This window comes from Lynx rufus, unplaced genomic scaffold (genome assembly GCF_022079265.1).
Source record: "Lynx rufus isolate CCGP_SWC_20201006 ecotype Redwood Valley unplaced genomic scaffold, mLynRuf1.p SCAF_7, whole genome shotgun sequence".
Lineage (NCBI taxonomy): Eukaryota > Metazoa > Chordata > Mammalia > Carnivora > Felidae > Lynx > Lynx rufus.
In genome coordinates this window covers 119,446,473-119,460,605 of record NW_025814889.1, presented here as the reverse complement: position 1 = coordinate 119,460,605, position 14,133 = coordinate 119,446,473, and the positions used below count along the sequence as shown (strand labels likewise).

General features: G+C 37.0%; 1 protein-coding gene across 5 annotated transcripts in view; it reads right to left on the bottom strand.

Moving 5' to 3' along the window:
* The window catches only part of APAF1 (apoptotic peptidase activating factor 1), an 88,944-nt gene that overhangs the window by 47,640 nt on the left and 27,171 nt on the right, over positions 1-14,133 (bottom strand). For 3 of the 5 annotated variants that reach the window (XM_047067439.1, XM_047067438.1, XM_047067436.1), the window contains exons 11-14: positions 12,526-12,639; positions 11,496-11,680; positions 6,904-7,030; positions 5,898-6,023 (exon numbers count right to left, since the gene is read on the bottom strand). In XM_047067439.1, the coding sequence (XP_046923395.1) occupies positions 5,898-6,023; positions 6,904-7,030; positions 11,496-11,680; positions 12,526-12,639 (552 nt within the window). The remainder of the gene's footprint in view (positions 1-5,897; positions 6,024-6,903; positions 7,031-11,495; positions 11,681-12,525; positions 12,640-14,133) is intronic. The other 2 variants (XM_047067441.1, XM_047067440.1) reach the window with 1 other exon arrangement.

Below are 14,133 nucleotides of genomic sequence, written 5' to 3'. Positions count from 1 at the left end.
GACACATGAAAAAAACGCTCAACATCACTCATCATCAGGAAAATTCAAATCAAAACCACAATGAGATACTACCTCACACCTGTCAGAATGGCTAACATTAACAACACAGGCAACAACAGATGTTGGCGAGGATGTGGAAAAAGAGGATCTCTTTTGCATTGTTGGTGGGAACGCAAGCTGATGCAGCAACTCTGGAAAACAGTATGGAGGTTTCTCAAAAACTTAAAAATAGAACTAGCCTACAACCCAGCAACTGCATTACTAGGTATTTATCTAAGGGATACAGGTATGCTGTTTCAAATGGGCACATGCACCCTAATGTTTTTTTTTAGTATGAAATTTATTGTCAAATTGGTTTCCATACAACACCCAGTGCTCATCCCAAAAGGTGCCCTCCTCAATACCCATCATCCACCCTCCCCTCCCTCCCACCCCCCATCAACCCTCAGTTTATTCTCCGTTTTTAAGAGTCTCTTATGGTTTGGCTCTCTCCCTCTCTAACCTTTTTTTTTTTTCTTCCCCTCCCCCATGGACTTCTGTTAAGTTTCTCAGGATCCACATGGAGTGAAAACATATGGTATCTGTCTTTCTCTGTATGACTTATTTCACTTAGCATAACACTCTCCAGTTCCATCCACTATGTTACAAAAGGCCTTATTTCATTCTTTCTCATTGCCACATAGTATTCCATTGTGTATATAAACCACAATTTCTTTATCCATTTGTCAGCTGATGGACATTTAGGCTCTTTCCATATTTGGCTATTGTTGAAAGCGCTGCTTTCCATATTTGGCTACTGTTGAAAGCGCTGCTATAAACATTGGGGTACAAGTGCCCCTATACATCAGCACTCCTGTATCCCTTGGGTAAATTCCTAGCAGTGCTATTGCTGGGTCATAGGGTAGATCTATTTTTAATTTTTTTAGGAACCTCCACACTTTTCCAGAGCAGCTGTACCAGTTTGCATTCCCAACAGTGCAAGGGGGTTCCCATTTCTCCACATCCTCTCCAGCATCTATAGTCTCCTGATTTGTTCATTTTAGCCACTCTGACTGGCATGAGGTGATATCTCAGTGTGGTTTTGATTTGTATTTCCCTGATGAGGAGTGACGATGAGCATCTTTACATGTGCCTGTTGGCCATCTGGACGTCTTCTTTAGAGAAGTGTCTATTCATGTTTTCTGCCCATTTCTTCACTGAATTATTTGTTTTTCGGGTGTGGAGTTTGGTGAGCTCTTTATAGATTTTGGATACTAGCCCTTTGTCCAATATGTCATTTGCAAATATCTTTTCCCATTCTGTTGGTTGCCTTTTAGTTTTGTTGTTTCCTTTGCTGTGCAGAGGCTTTTATCTTCATAAGGTCCCAGTAGTTCATTTTTGCTTTTAATTCCCTTGCCTTTGGGGATGTGTCAAGTAAGAAATTGCTACGGTTGAGGTCAGAGAGGTTTTTTCCTGCTTTCTCCTCTAGGGTTTTGATGGTTTCCTGTCTCACATTCAGGTCCTTTATCCACTTTGAGTTTATTTTTGTGAATGGTGTAAGAAACTGGTCTAGTTTCATCCTTCTGCATGTTGCTGTCCAGTTCTCCCAGCACCATTTGTTAAAGAGACTGTCTTTTTTCCATTGGATATTCTTTCCCGCTTTGTCAAAGATTAGTTGGCCATACGTTTGTGGATCTAGTTCTGGGGTTTCTATTCTATTCCGTTGGTCTATGTGTTTTTGTGACAACACCATGCTGTCTTGATGATTACAGCTTTGTAGTAGAGGCTAAAGTCTGGGATTGTGATGCCTCCTGCTTTGGTCTTCTGCTTCAAAATTACTTTGGCTATTCGGGGCCTTTTGTGGTTCCATACAAATTTTAGGATTGCTTGTTCTAGCTTCGAGAAGAATGCTGGTGCAATTTTGATTGGGATTGCATTGAATGTGTAGATAGCTTTGGGTAGTATTGACATTTTAATAATATTTATTCTTCCAATCCATGAGCACGGAATATTTTTCCATTTCTTTATATTTCTTCAATTTCCTTCATAAGCTTTCTATAGTTTTCACCATACAGATCTTTCACATCTTTGGTTAGGTTTATTCCTAGGTATTTTATGGTTCTTGGTGCAATTGCGAATGGGATCAGTTTATTTGTCTTTCTGTTGCTTCATTATCAGTGTATAAGAATGCAACTGGTTTCTGTACATTGATTTTGTAGCCCGCGACTTTGCTGAATTCATGTATCAGTTCTAGCAGACTTCTGGTGTAGTCTATCGGGTTTTCCATGTATAATATCATGTCATCTGCAAAAAGTGAAAGCTTAACTTCATCTTTGCCAATTTTCATGCCTTTGATTTCCTTTTGTTGTCTGATTGCTGATGCTAGAACTCCCAACACTATGTTAAACAACCACACGCTTCTAAAACTCAAACGGGAAGAAATAGAAAGCTTGAACACACCCATAACCAGCGCAGAAATTGAATCAGTTGTCAAAAATCTCCCAACAAATAAGAGTCCAGGACCAGATGGCTTCCCAGGGGAATTCTACCAGCCATTTAAAGCAGAGATAATACCTACCCTTCTCAAGCTATTCCAAAAAATAGAAAGGGAAGGAAAACTTCCAGACTCATTCTATGAAATCAGCATTACTTTAATTCCTAAACCAGACCTAGTAAAAAAAGAGTACAGGCCAATATCCCTGATGAATATGGATGCAAAAATTCTCAATAAGATACTAGCAAATCGAATTCAACAGCATATAAAAAGAATTATTCGCCATGATCAAGTGGGATTCATTCCTGGGCTGCAGGGCTGGTTCAACATTCGCAAATCAATCAATGTGATACATCACATTAATAAAAAAGATAAGAACCATATGATCCTGTCAATCGACGCAGAAAAAGCATTTGACAAAATTCAGCATCCTTTCTTAATAAAAACCCTTGAGAAAGTCGGGATAGAAGGAACATACTTAAACATTATAAAAGCCATTTATGAAAAGCCCACAGCTAATATCATCCTCAATAGGGAAAAACTGACAGCTTTCTCCCTGAGATCAGGAACACAACAGGGATGTCCACTCACCGCTGTTGTTTAACATGCACCCTAATGTTTATAGCAGCACTATCAACAGCAGCCAAAGTATGGAAAGAGCCCAAATGCCCATCAATGGATGAATGGATAAAGAAGATGTGGTATATACATACAACGGAGAATTACTCAGCAATCAAAAAGAATGAAATCTTGCCATTTGCACATATGTGGATGGAACTAGAGGGTATTATGCTAAGTGAAATTCGAGAAAGACAAATCTCATATGACTTCACTCATAAGAGGACTTTAAGACACAGAACAGATGAACACAAGGGAAGGGAAGCAAAAATAATATAAAAACAGGGAGGGGGACAAAACATAAGAAACTCTTAAATATGGAGAACAAGCAGAGGGTTGGTTACTGGAGGGGTTGTGGGAGAGGAGATGGGCTAAATGGGTAAGGGGCATTAAGGAATCTACTCCTGAAATCATTGTTGCACTATATGCTAACTAACTTGGATGTAAATTTAAAAAAACAAAAAGTTTTTTTTTAATGAGATAAAGGACATGCTAAGATTTCTGACTTGAACTTATAAATAAATAAGTAAAGACAAATAGCTCAGTGAAAAAAATAAAGGCTTCTGATTCTGAGGGAAACCTAAGCTTCCAACCCTGGCTCCATTACTTATCAGTTGATGTGAGCCTGGACAAATGACTTCATCTCTGAACTTGTTGCCTCATCTGTTAAATACTTACTTTACAAGTTGTAGTGAGAAATTGATAATGTAATACAACAAAGTATTCAGTATAAAGCTTCACAAGGTGTTAAATTCCCAAGTAAAAGAATAATCATTTTAGCTACTATGTAAGACAACCAAGCAGTGTGTTCTATCTAACAACAAATGAAAGAAATAAATTATCTAATCTTCACTGGGCTCTGGATTTTTCAGAAGTACTAATTTGCCTCTTATAGCATTTTGTTTTTAATTTTTAAGTAAGCTCCATTCCCAAATAGGGCTCAAACTTACAACCCCGAGATGAAGAATCATGTGCTCTACTGACTGAGTCAGCCAGTCGCCCCACATTTTATCTTGTCAAAGCACTCCCCAGAGGCCCAAAAAGTTTATTTTTATTTAATACACATTTCTGCCTCTTGTTTTGTTTTTGAGTACTTAGAAAGCAGAAACACAGTGTTATTTCCTTTTACTCCATTTGGCTCTGACTGTGGAACTACATGGAATGGCCAACTCCAAGTCTGACTCAGAGTAGAAGCTATGGAGTAAATTAACGAGTTGGTTGTAAAGCCACTTGGAGTCCATTCTATCAAGAAGTAGATTTTTCCAAGGCCTGAATTTAGTCTGAACACTCCAAAGTCTTCTTCAAGTGGATCCAGACCCTAGGAAAACTTCCAAGCCAATTTTCTTGCTCCCAGGTCCACTAAGACCCAGTTACACACCTAACCAGTTACAACATTCTTTAAAAAAAAAGAAAAAGAAAAAGAAAAAGAGAAAAAGAAAAAAAGAAAAAGAAAAAGGCTGGGGCTTCTGGGTGGCTCAGTCAGTTAAATGTCCAACTTCGGCTCAGGTCATGACCTCACAGTTCGTGTGTTCTATGCAGACAGCTCAGAGCCTGGAGCCTGCTTCAGATTCTGTGTCTCCTTCTCTCTCTGCCCTACCTCACTCATGCTCTGTCTTTCTCTCTCTCTCAAAAATAAACATAAAAAAAATAAAATTAAATTTAAAAAAAATTTTTTTAAAGCCTGAAGTGAGGATCCCCCTCCACTTATCAGAAAAAAACATTCCCCTGGACTTCGGTCTCTCCTAAATTCCACATAAATGCTCTAGCAGAAAGCCAAATTTAGGAACAAGAGACAAGAAAGAATAAAAAAAAAAAAAAAAAAGAAAAAAAAAGGGGGAAAAAATAACAAAGATAAAAATTAACCTGTGTTTACTTTTTTTTCTCTATTTACTTTGTAGACTAGTAACTGAATTGCTAGTTTGTTCGTGCATCTAGATTTGCAGTGAATGTAGTTCATAAAGGTTAAAAAAAATTTTTTTTTAAAACCTGGGGGGTGCCTGGGGTGCTCAGTTGGTTAGGCGACTGACTTTGGCTCAGGTCATGATCTCACAGTTTGTGAGTTCGAGCCCCACATCGGGCTCTGTGCTGACAGCTCAGAGCCTGAAGCCTACTTCAGATTCTGTGTCTCCCCTCTTTCTATCCCTCCCCTGTTCATGCTCTGTGTCTGTCTCTCAATAATAAATAAACGTTAAAAAAAAATTTTTTTTAATTAAAAAAAAAAACCTGGGTTGCCCCTCACAGACTAAGCATTTTACAACAGGAATCCAATCTCAGACAATAATTTTGTGCAGCAACACTTCCAATCACAATGCATTCAAAGATTCCAATTGGTATTTATCCCATAGACTGATCAATAAATGGCAGACATATTCATTAATTTGTAATTGTTTCTCTTAGCTGCCTGGTAAATATCTCAGGCTGAGAAACCTAGGCATTTTGCTGGTGCTTAAAAATAAGGACTATTAGGGGCACCTGTTACACATCTGACTTCGACTCAGTTCATGATCTCAAGACTCATGGGCTCAAGCCCCGCATCAGGCTCTGTGCCAACAGCTCAGAGGCTGGAGCCTGCTTCATATTCTGTGTCTCCTTCTCTCTGCCCCTCCCTTGCTCACGCTCTCTCAAAAATAAACAAACATTTAAAAAAAAAAAAAAAAAGATTTTTTAGACAGTGTTAATTTACAGTTGCCTCAAGTTAGTAATCAATAGGCAAGTCTTTTATCCCTACTTACCCTAGTCCCTCTAGTATGGAAAAAGAAAATGAATTCTGTGGTAATTACAACTCAAGCGAAAAATACTTCCCTACCTTCACTTTTTTATCCACTGAGCAGGTTGCTATGAATCTGTCATCTGCAGAGAATGCACAACAAAGCACTTCATCCTCATGAGCCTTGATTTCCAGAAGTTTCTCTCCTGTTTCAGCTTTGAACACCTGCACAAGCAAAAATAAAATCTTTTTACCATAAACCACTGGCCACCATTCAATAAAAATCTTTCTTTTAAAGATCTTATTCAGTATTATTTTGCAATAGGAATGAACGTTGGCAAAAACAGTCCAAACAGCAGAAATATCCGTCAGAATTTATATGCCTGAACATAGAGAACTATCCCTTGTTAAATGTTTTTAATATCAATAAAAAGAGCTAGCAGAGTATAGCTTCAGTTCTTGAGATTAGTTTGGCAAATTCTTTTTTTTTTAAATAATGAAGTACACATATAAAAATAAGGTTTCCAGTCATAATCTTATAAAGACTAAACCTAGTCTGAAAATCAAAGTTTTAACTAATTTGATCCTGTTTCCTTCCAAACCAAAAGGTACAGTACAGATTTAAAGAAAAGCATTCATTCATGTATTCTGAAAAGAAATGAGAACTTAAGAAATTCCTTCAAGCACCTTAGAAATAATCTAGTCCAATTCCTATTTACAGTCAGAAATCTATGCCTGAGCCTGTACTAAAATAGGTATTTTATTAAATGACTTTTTTAATCAAAGCCCAGTTCACTATGCCAGGGAGTCCTTATGTCTTTTAACAATTTTCATTTCCTCATTACCCCTAGCTGGTACACAGATGAACGGAAACTTATTGCTAGGGTAAAAGGTACTTTCATGCCACTTGGCAAATTTAAAATAATGAAAATGCACAACCCTATCTTTTAAATCTCCAGAGAAAGTTTTCATAAAATATTCCAGAGAGTTAGATTTCTCTATTTCTAATGTACAATTTTCTTCAATTTTAGTATTTAAATATATTCTAATATGCACAGTATCAGGTACATGCCTCTTCCAATTTTTCTCAAGAGATTTGTTTTACCTGTAAGGTTTTATCAACTCCACAAGAAGCTATTCTTTGACCATCCTCAGAAAAGCAAGCATGGTAAACAGCATCTGTATGGGGGCGGACAACTAAGCGGGAAAGATTCTTGTTGTTTTTTTTGTTTCTACATACAAGGAGAAAATGAACAGAAACCCAATAAGTAAAAGTAATTTTTTTCAATAATGAAGTAAACTGTCTTTTAACGTTGTGTTGCCAAAAATACAAAATTCTTAAAATTAAGTTACCAACTTGTAACTGACAGCATAGATCTCCTGAAGGAAAAAAAAGCATAACAAAAGTGGCTTTTTAAGAGAAATTCTACCCTCTATCAAGCAACCTGTCATATGTTGCAAATGACAGAGTTGGGAGAAATCTAATCAAATACATGTTGCTTTCTATTTTCCTTTGATACATTAATGATAACATGTGTAGAGAAAACATTATATAAGAATACTCTCAAAAAAATCTCCATTTTTAAAAGGAAAGAAGCCATACTAAAGTACAACACTACACCCACTGTTAGGATGATGTACTTTAAAACTGTTCTTCTCTAACCACAATTAGGTATAGAGAAAAAAAGATCAAGCAATGTCATTTTATTTATATTTTAGTCTACTGAATACTATTCCACTAGTATAGGTAATATGTTATTTCTCATGGGCTAAAGGGGTAAAAGAACAGTGTCAGAATTTCATACACATATGCCCCAGTCACCTTGAATACAATTAAATGTTAAATGGCATCACGCTTATTTTAATAGTCAGATAAACCTAATGAATAACCCTACTTCTACTACTTATTAAGTGTGTAAACTTAAGCAAATGACCTAATACATTTCCATTTTCTCATATGTACAATGGGAGTAAGGGTACCTGCCCTAAACAGTTTCTGACACATAAGGATGCCATTGTTATTATTCTTTAAAAAAAATTAATCACACAGAAATTAGGCCAAATGAAATAAGGGAACACAAAAGGTAAATCAGATTTAGACCTTACTTAGAAAGTATTATAATTCAGGAGGTGCCTGGGTGGCTCAGTTGATTGAACGTCTGACTACTGCTCAGGTCATGATCTCATGGTTCGTGGGTTCAAGCCCCACATTGGGCTCGCTGCAGTCAGCGCCCAGCCCATTTCAGATCCTCTGTCCTTCCCTCTTTCTACCCCCTTCTACTCACACTCCCTCTATCAAAAATAAACATTTGAAAAAAAGTATTATAATTTACTAGAAACAACAAAACAAGTAACTGTAATATAATAAGAAGAACTAGAGTAATGAGAACCTGGAAGAAAACCAGGTAAGTTACTAGCAAAGTTTATAGGATTAGATTAAAAATACTCTTCTCTCTCCCCTTGATCTAACTACTCAATTCCCCAAAATAGGGTCAGAAAGTGACCTGTCCCAGTGATGGGCATATAGTGGATGGCCAAAAAGTATTAAAGAAATAACAAATGAATGCATGAACAAATGATTTCTCTGAAAGCTAAAATTAAATTAAATTTAAGCTGCTATCCACCTAAACCGTTCTACAGAAAAAGAAATTTTCTAGTACAGGAATAAGGCATTCTTTAACTATGATCTGGTCAAACCCACTTAAAAAATTTAGCTATGAATGACTAACGATTCTATGAGAGAACACCATGGGTTGAAACACAGTTGACAGAATGGGGAAAAAAACCAACAAAAATAAAACAGCAAGAAACATTAAAAAAAACAAACTCAACAACGCAAGAGAACAAGAACTAAACCTATGCCCATTTGATTATCAGACCCTGTATTAAAATTCTATTTCAACCACTCACCAAAACACCAATGCCGTCAATCCTCCACAAATTTCTAGTGCGTACCAACTATATGGGCCAGGCAAAATGCTATTCTTAGTAATTAACTATTAGATATTAAACACTTTCTATGAATGAGGTACTGCTCTAAGCACTGTGTGTGTGTGTGTGTGTGTGTGTGTGTGTGTGTATGCACACAGTCATTTAATCTTCTCAATTAATGCTATGAAATAGCAACATTAGGTGAGAGAAGTTGAATAAAATTCCCTGGTTATATACAACTAATAAAACAGAGCTGCATTTCATGCCTAGGCAATCTAAAGCCAAAGTCTGTTATTTTAACCTCCAAACTATTCCAGAGTACAGAATGTATGGACTAGTAACAGAGAAAAATAGGCAATCACCATAAAGTGAGACAAATGCTATGATAAAGTATGCAAGTATTCTAGAATACAGACAGGTCTACCCTAGCCTCAATGAGTTAAGAGACTGCTTCAAAGAGAGAGTAAACTTCTTCCCAGGAAAGAATTAAAAGAATAGTTAACTCCAGGAAATGGGAAGGTGAGAAAAGATGGGGAGTCTGTCTTTTTTTTTTAAGTTTGTTTATTTTGAGAGCGAGCGAGTATGCGTGCAAGTGGGGGAGGGGCAGAGGGAGAGAGAAAGAATCCCAAGCAGACTCCACACTGCCAGCACAGAGCCAGATGCAGGGCTTACACTCATGAACCGTGAGATCATGACCTGAGTTGAAATCGGACGCTTCAACAACTGAGACACCCAGGCATCCCTGACTTTTCATTTTATATCCCTCTAGTATTATTTGATTTTTAAAAAAAGCAGAAACACTGATTACTTTAAAATAAAAATAAAACCAACAAAAAATTAGTATTTAATTTTAAAAACACTTTTTAACGCTTTTGTGGAAACTTCCCAGAATTCCTCACCAATCCAAGTTAATAACCCACTTCTCAGTTCTATATTATACACATTTCTGTTGTTGCACTCATCACATTATGTTTAATTATTTGCTTCAACTTTTTTCTTCATTAACAGATTATAAGCTCCTTCAAGAGAGCCTTAGCACCTAGTAACAGTGCTTAATATTAGTACATTAGACAAACTCAAATATTTGTTAAACTAAGCTGAATTAGGGCAATCACCCATGGCAATCTGACTTATTTGGAAAGAGGGCCCAGGACTAATAAATATTGCAGATCAACCTAGAGTTCTATTCAGATATAAATTATACATGTGAAAAGTCAACCATTCACATTCATTATCTCTAGCTATAAGAGAACCATGGCATATAGAAAGTGCATAGAAAATAAAATGAGACAGGGGCACCTGGGTGGCTCAGTCAGTTAAGTGTCCGACTCCTGATTTCATTTCAGGTCATGATCTCACCATCATGAGATAGAGCCCCAAGTGAGTGTGTAGCCTACTTGGGATTCTCTCTCTCCCTACCCCTCCTCCACTCATGCTCACACTCTCTCTTACTCTCTAAAATAAATAAATATTAAAAAAAAGAAAGCTAAACAGATCCAGCGTTTTTTTATTATTAAATTTTTTTAATGTTTATTTTTGAGAGACAGAGATAGTGTGACAAAGTGCGAATGGGGGAGGGGCAGAGTGAGTGGGGGGGGGGAGAGAGAGAGATACAGGGGGGAGGGGGAGAGAGAGAGAGAGAGAGAGAGAGAGAGAGAGAGAGAGAGAGAATCCGAAGCAGGCTCCAGGCTCCAAGCTGTCAGCACAGAGCCCAACGTGGGGCTCAAACCCATGAACTGCGAGATCATGACCTGAGCCAAAGTCAGACACTTAACCAACTGAGCCATCCAGGCACCCCTAAACAGATCCAGGGTTTAAATCCCATTCAACTAACTACAGGAGCTTAATCAAGTCTCAACATCTCTGCAATTTTCTCATTTGTAAAATAGAGAATATTTATAAGGTTTGAAGATAAGTAACGTGCACATATCATGTGTAACAGGCATTAAATAGATGATAGTTTACCCTTTCATTTTTCTAATTGGTAAGATTAAGGCAAGAGTAAAACTGAACAGCCTCTTTTAGGAATAAGAATCAAAATTCAGTGGAAGTTTTATTAGTGCTATGTGAAAAGCAAGTGTTAATCACTATATATCCAAGATCTCATTTCAATCTTCACAAAAATAATACCTCAAAAAACTGTTATCTCTATTATATATGAAAAAGAAAAGCAACCTGTAACTTACTCAAAATCACAAAAACGTACCAGGTTTTATTTTTATTTTTTTTAACATTTATTCATTTTTGAGACAGAGAGAGACAGAGCATGAATGGGGGAAGGTCAGAGAGAGAGGGAGACACAGAATCTGAAACAGGCTCCAGGCTCTGAGCTGTCAGCACAGAGCCCAACGCGGGGCTCGAACTCACGGACTGCGAGATCATGACCTGAGCTGAAGTGGGACACCCAACCGACTGAGCCACCCAGGTGCCCCAAACATATCAGGTTTTAGAACCAATGTCTGCGGTTTCAAAGCCCATATTTTTCACTAATATACTATGTTATAGTAAGTAAACCATTTGATGTTAATATTTAGTATAACTGGTCAAAATGCCTATAGGCAAGAATCTATTTCTATGGACTCTGAAAATATGTATTTTTCCAATGCTTACTTCTCCAGAACTTTTCAGTAAGTAAGAATGCTTATTAAAAGTTCCAGCTTTTTCCAAAGTAGTTACATCTTCCTGGAGTGAACTTATTCACTACCTGAAAAATAATGACATAATTAGCACTCTGCTCCCCTTTGGTTTCTCTCCTAACCTACTTACATCCACTCCAGGTAAAGCATTCCATTATCGACCTCCTGCTTGGCCTGCAGCTTAGCTTGCTGATAAACTTCTGAAGTTTCTGGTTCACAGAGACCCAGTTGAACAATATTAGGAAATGGCTGTCGTCCAAGAAGGTGTCCATTTAATGATAAAAACTCTTGGAAATTTTCACAGACTGCACAATCCTACGAACAAATTGAAATCTCTTAGAAATATAACCAGAACCAAGATCTAAAATTTTTCTGTTTCTGTGATCTTGTCAGTTTAAAAGCTTAAATGAAGATATTCTCTATATGAGCTAAAATTAAATAGCCAACCATTAGGTAATAAATACCTGGTGACCTTCTCTAAACTTTTAAACAAAGTGTAACAATGGAATACTATTTGGCAATGAGAAAGAATGAAATATGGCCTTCTGTAGCAACGTGGATGGAACTGGAGAGTGTCATGTTAAGTGAAATAAGTCATACAGAGAAAGACAGATACCATATGTTTTCACTGTTACGTGAATCCTGAGAAACTTAACAGAAGACCATGGGGGAGGGGAAGGGAAAAAAAAAAAAAAAAAAGGTTAGAGAGGGAGAGAGCCAAACCATAAGAGACTCTTAAAAACTGAGAATAAACTGAGAGTTGATGGGGGGTGGGAGGGAGGGGGAAGTGGGTGATGGGCATTGAGGAGGACACCTGTTGGGATGAGCATTGGGTGTTGTATGGAAACCAATTTGACAATAAATTTCATATTAAAAAAATAAAATAAAGTGTAAAAATCTCATTATCCAACTATTACTTTCTTAATACATTGTTTTGTAAAAAATACCACTAAACACTTCACTTCCCCATCTTTCAAACCTCAATCCCATCCACATTCCCAACAGGCTAGGAAGGAAGCAAAATAATTAGAATAATCAAGGATCAAAAAAAGGAAATTATCTCTGTTTGCCCCTTCTGTGCTGCTCATCCCCACTATTAAAACTAGAATTAAATGACAAAATGAGATGCCCTTTAGGGACTTATTCATACTAATTTATACCTTTTCATCCAATATATGCCTATATTCCACAAATTCATGAATCAGATGGGCAGGGCCTACGAGTTCAGTTTTTGCTTTAATCCAATCCAGGGAAAACATTAAAGCACAAAGTTCCTTTAAAAAAAAAAGTAAGAGAAGGACATTGTTAAAGACATCAAAGAATTCTAACTCTACCACTTTATAACTCTATCCTAACACTACTGAACGAAATTTAGCAGATAACTAGAACTTAAGGACAAAAAAGGAAGTTTTTTAAAAAGAACCAAAGAAACATTAAAAACTTAAATATAAAATAGAAAGCCTCAAAAAATACTACAATATACAGGCAAATATTTTTGTAACCCTAGAATGAAGGAAATGGTTGTAAGCATAACACCAAAGCAAAAATACAAAAAAAAAAAAAAAAAAAAAGAGAGAGAGAGAAAGAAGTGCACTTAACTACCATAAAAATTCAAACCTTTAATATAGTTGTAAACAATATAAAGAAAATTTGACAAAAAATAAAAATATTTATTTATAACACTTATGATGAGGGCTCAATATTATTATTTTATAGAAAATTCTAATAAAATAAGATAAACACCTCACCAGAAAAATCTGGTAAAGGCAATGCACAGAATAAAAGGTCAAATGGCCAAAAACCTCACCAATAATCTAAATGAAACAACAAAGATTCAGCATTTTTTTTTAAACATGTTCATTTTTTTTTTTTTTATGTTTATTTATTTTTGACACAGAGAGAGACAGAGCATGAACAGGGAAGGGTCAGAGAGAGGGAGACACAGAATCTGAAGCAGGCTCCAGGCTCCAGCTATCAGCACAGAGCCCGATGCGGGGATCGAACCCACGGACTGTGCGATCATGACCTGAGCCGAAGTCAGACGCTCAACCAACTGAGCCACCCAGGCACCCCAATTCAGCATTTTTTTAATAACAAATTTCTAAAGACTAAAAGCAGTAATAAGAGGATTAGCTGGAATCAGAGGAAATGAACACTCTCACATACTGTTGGCAGTGATGTAACTCAGAGCATCCTTCTGGGGGGCAGTTTGGTAATCTATATTAAAATTCAAACTGCAGGGGCATCTGAGTGGTTCAGTCAGTTAAATGTCTGACGTCAGCTCAGGTCATGATCTCATATACGGGTTTGAGCCCCAAACTGGGCTCTGTGCTGACAGTGCAGATACTGCTTGGGATTCTTTCTCTCTCTGTCTCTGTCCCTCCCCCACTTGTATTTTCTCTCTCAAAATAAATAAATAAACTTTAAAAAAAATACAAACTCTACATACCATTTGACCCAGAAACTATGCTTATAAAAATATGTCCTGGGTCACCTGGGTGGCTTAGTCTTTTAAGTATCTGTTCATGAGCTCACGGTTTGTGGGTTTGAGCCCTGAAAATCAGGCTCTGTGCTGACCGCTCACCTGGAGCCTGCTGCAGATTCTGCATCTCCATCTCTCTCTGCCCCTCCCTCACTCTCGCTTTCTCTCAAAAATAAACATTTAAAAAAAATTTTTTTTAAATATGTCCTAAGAAAATAATCAGACAAGTGTCCTTCGGCAATCTAATTATCTATAAGCCAATTGGTCACTATACAATGAAACAGTA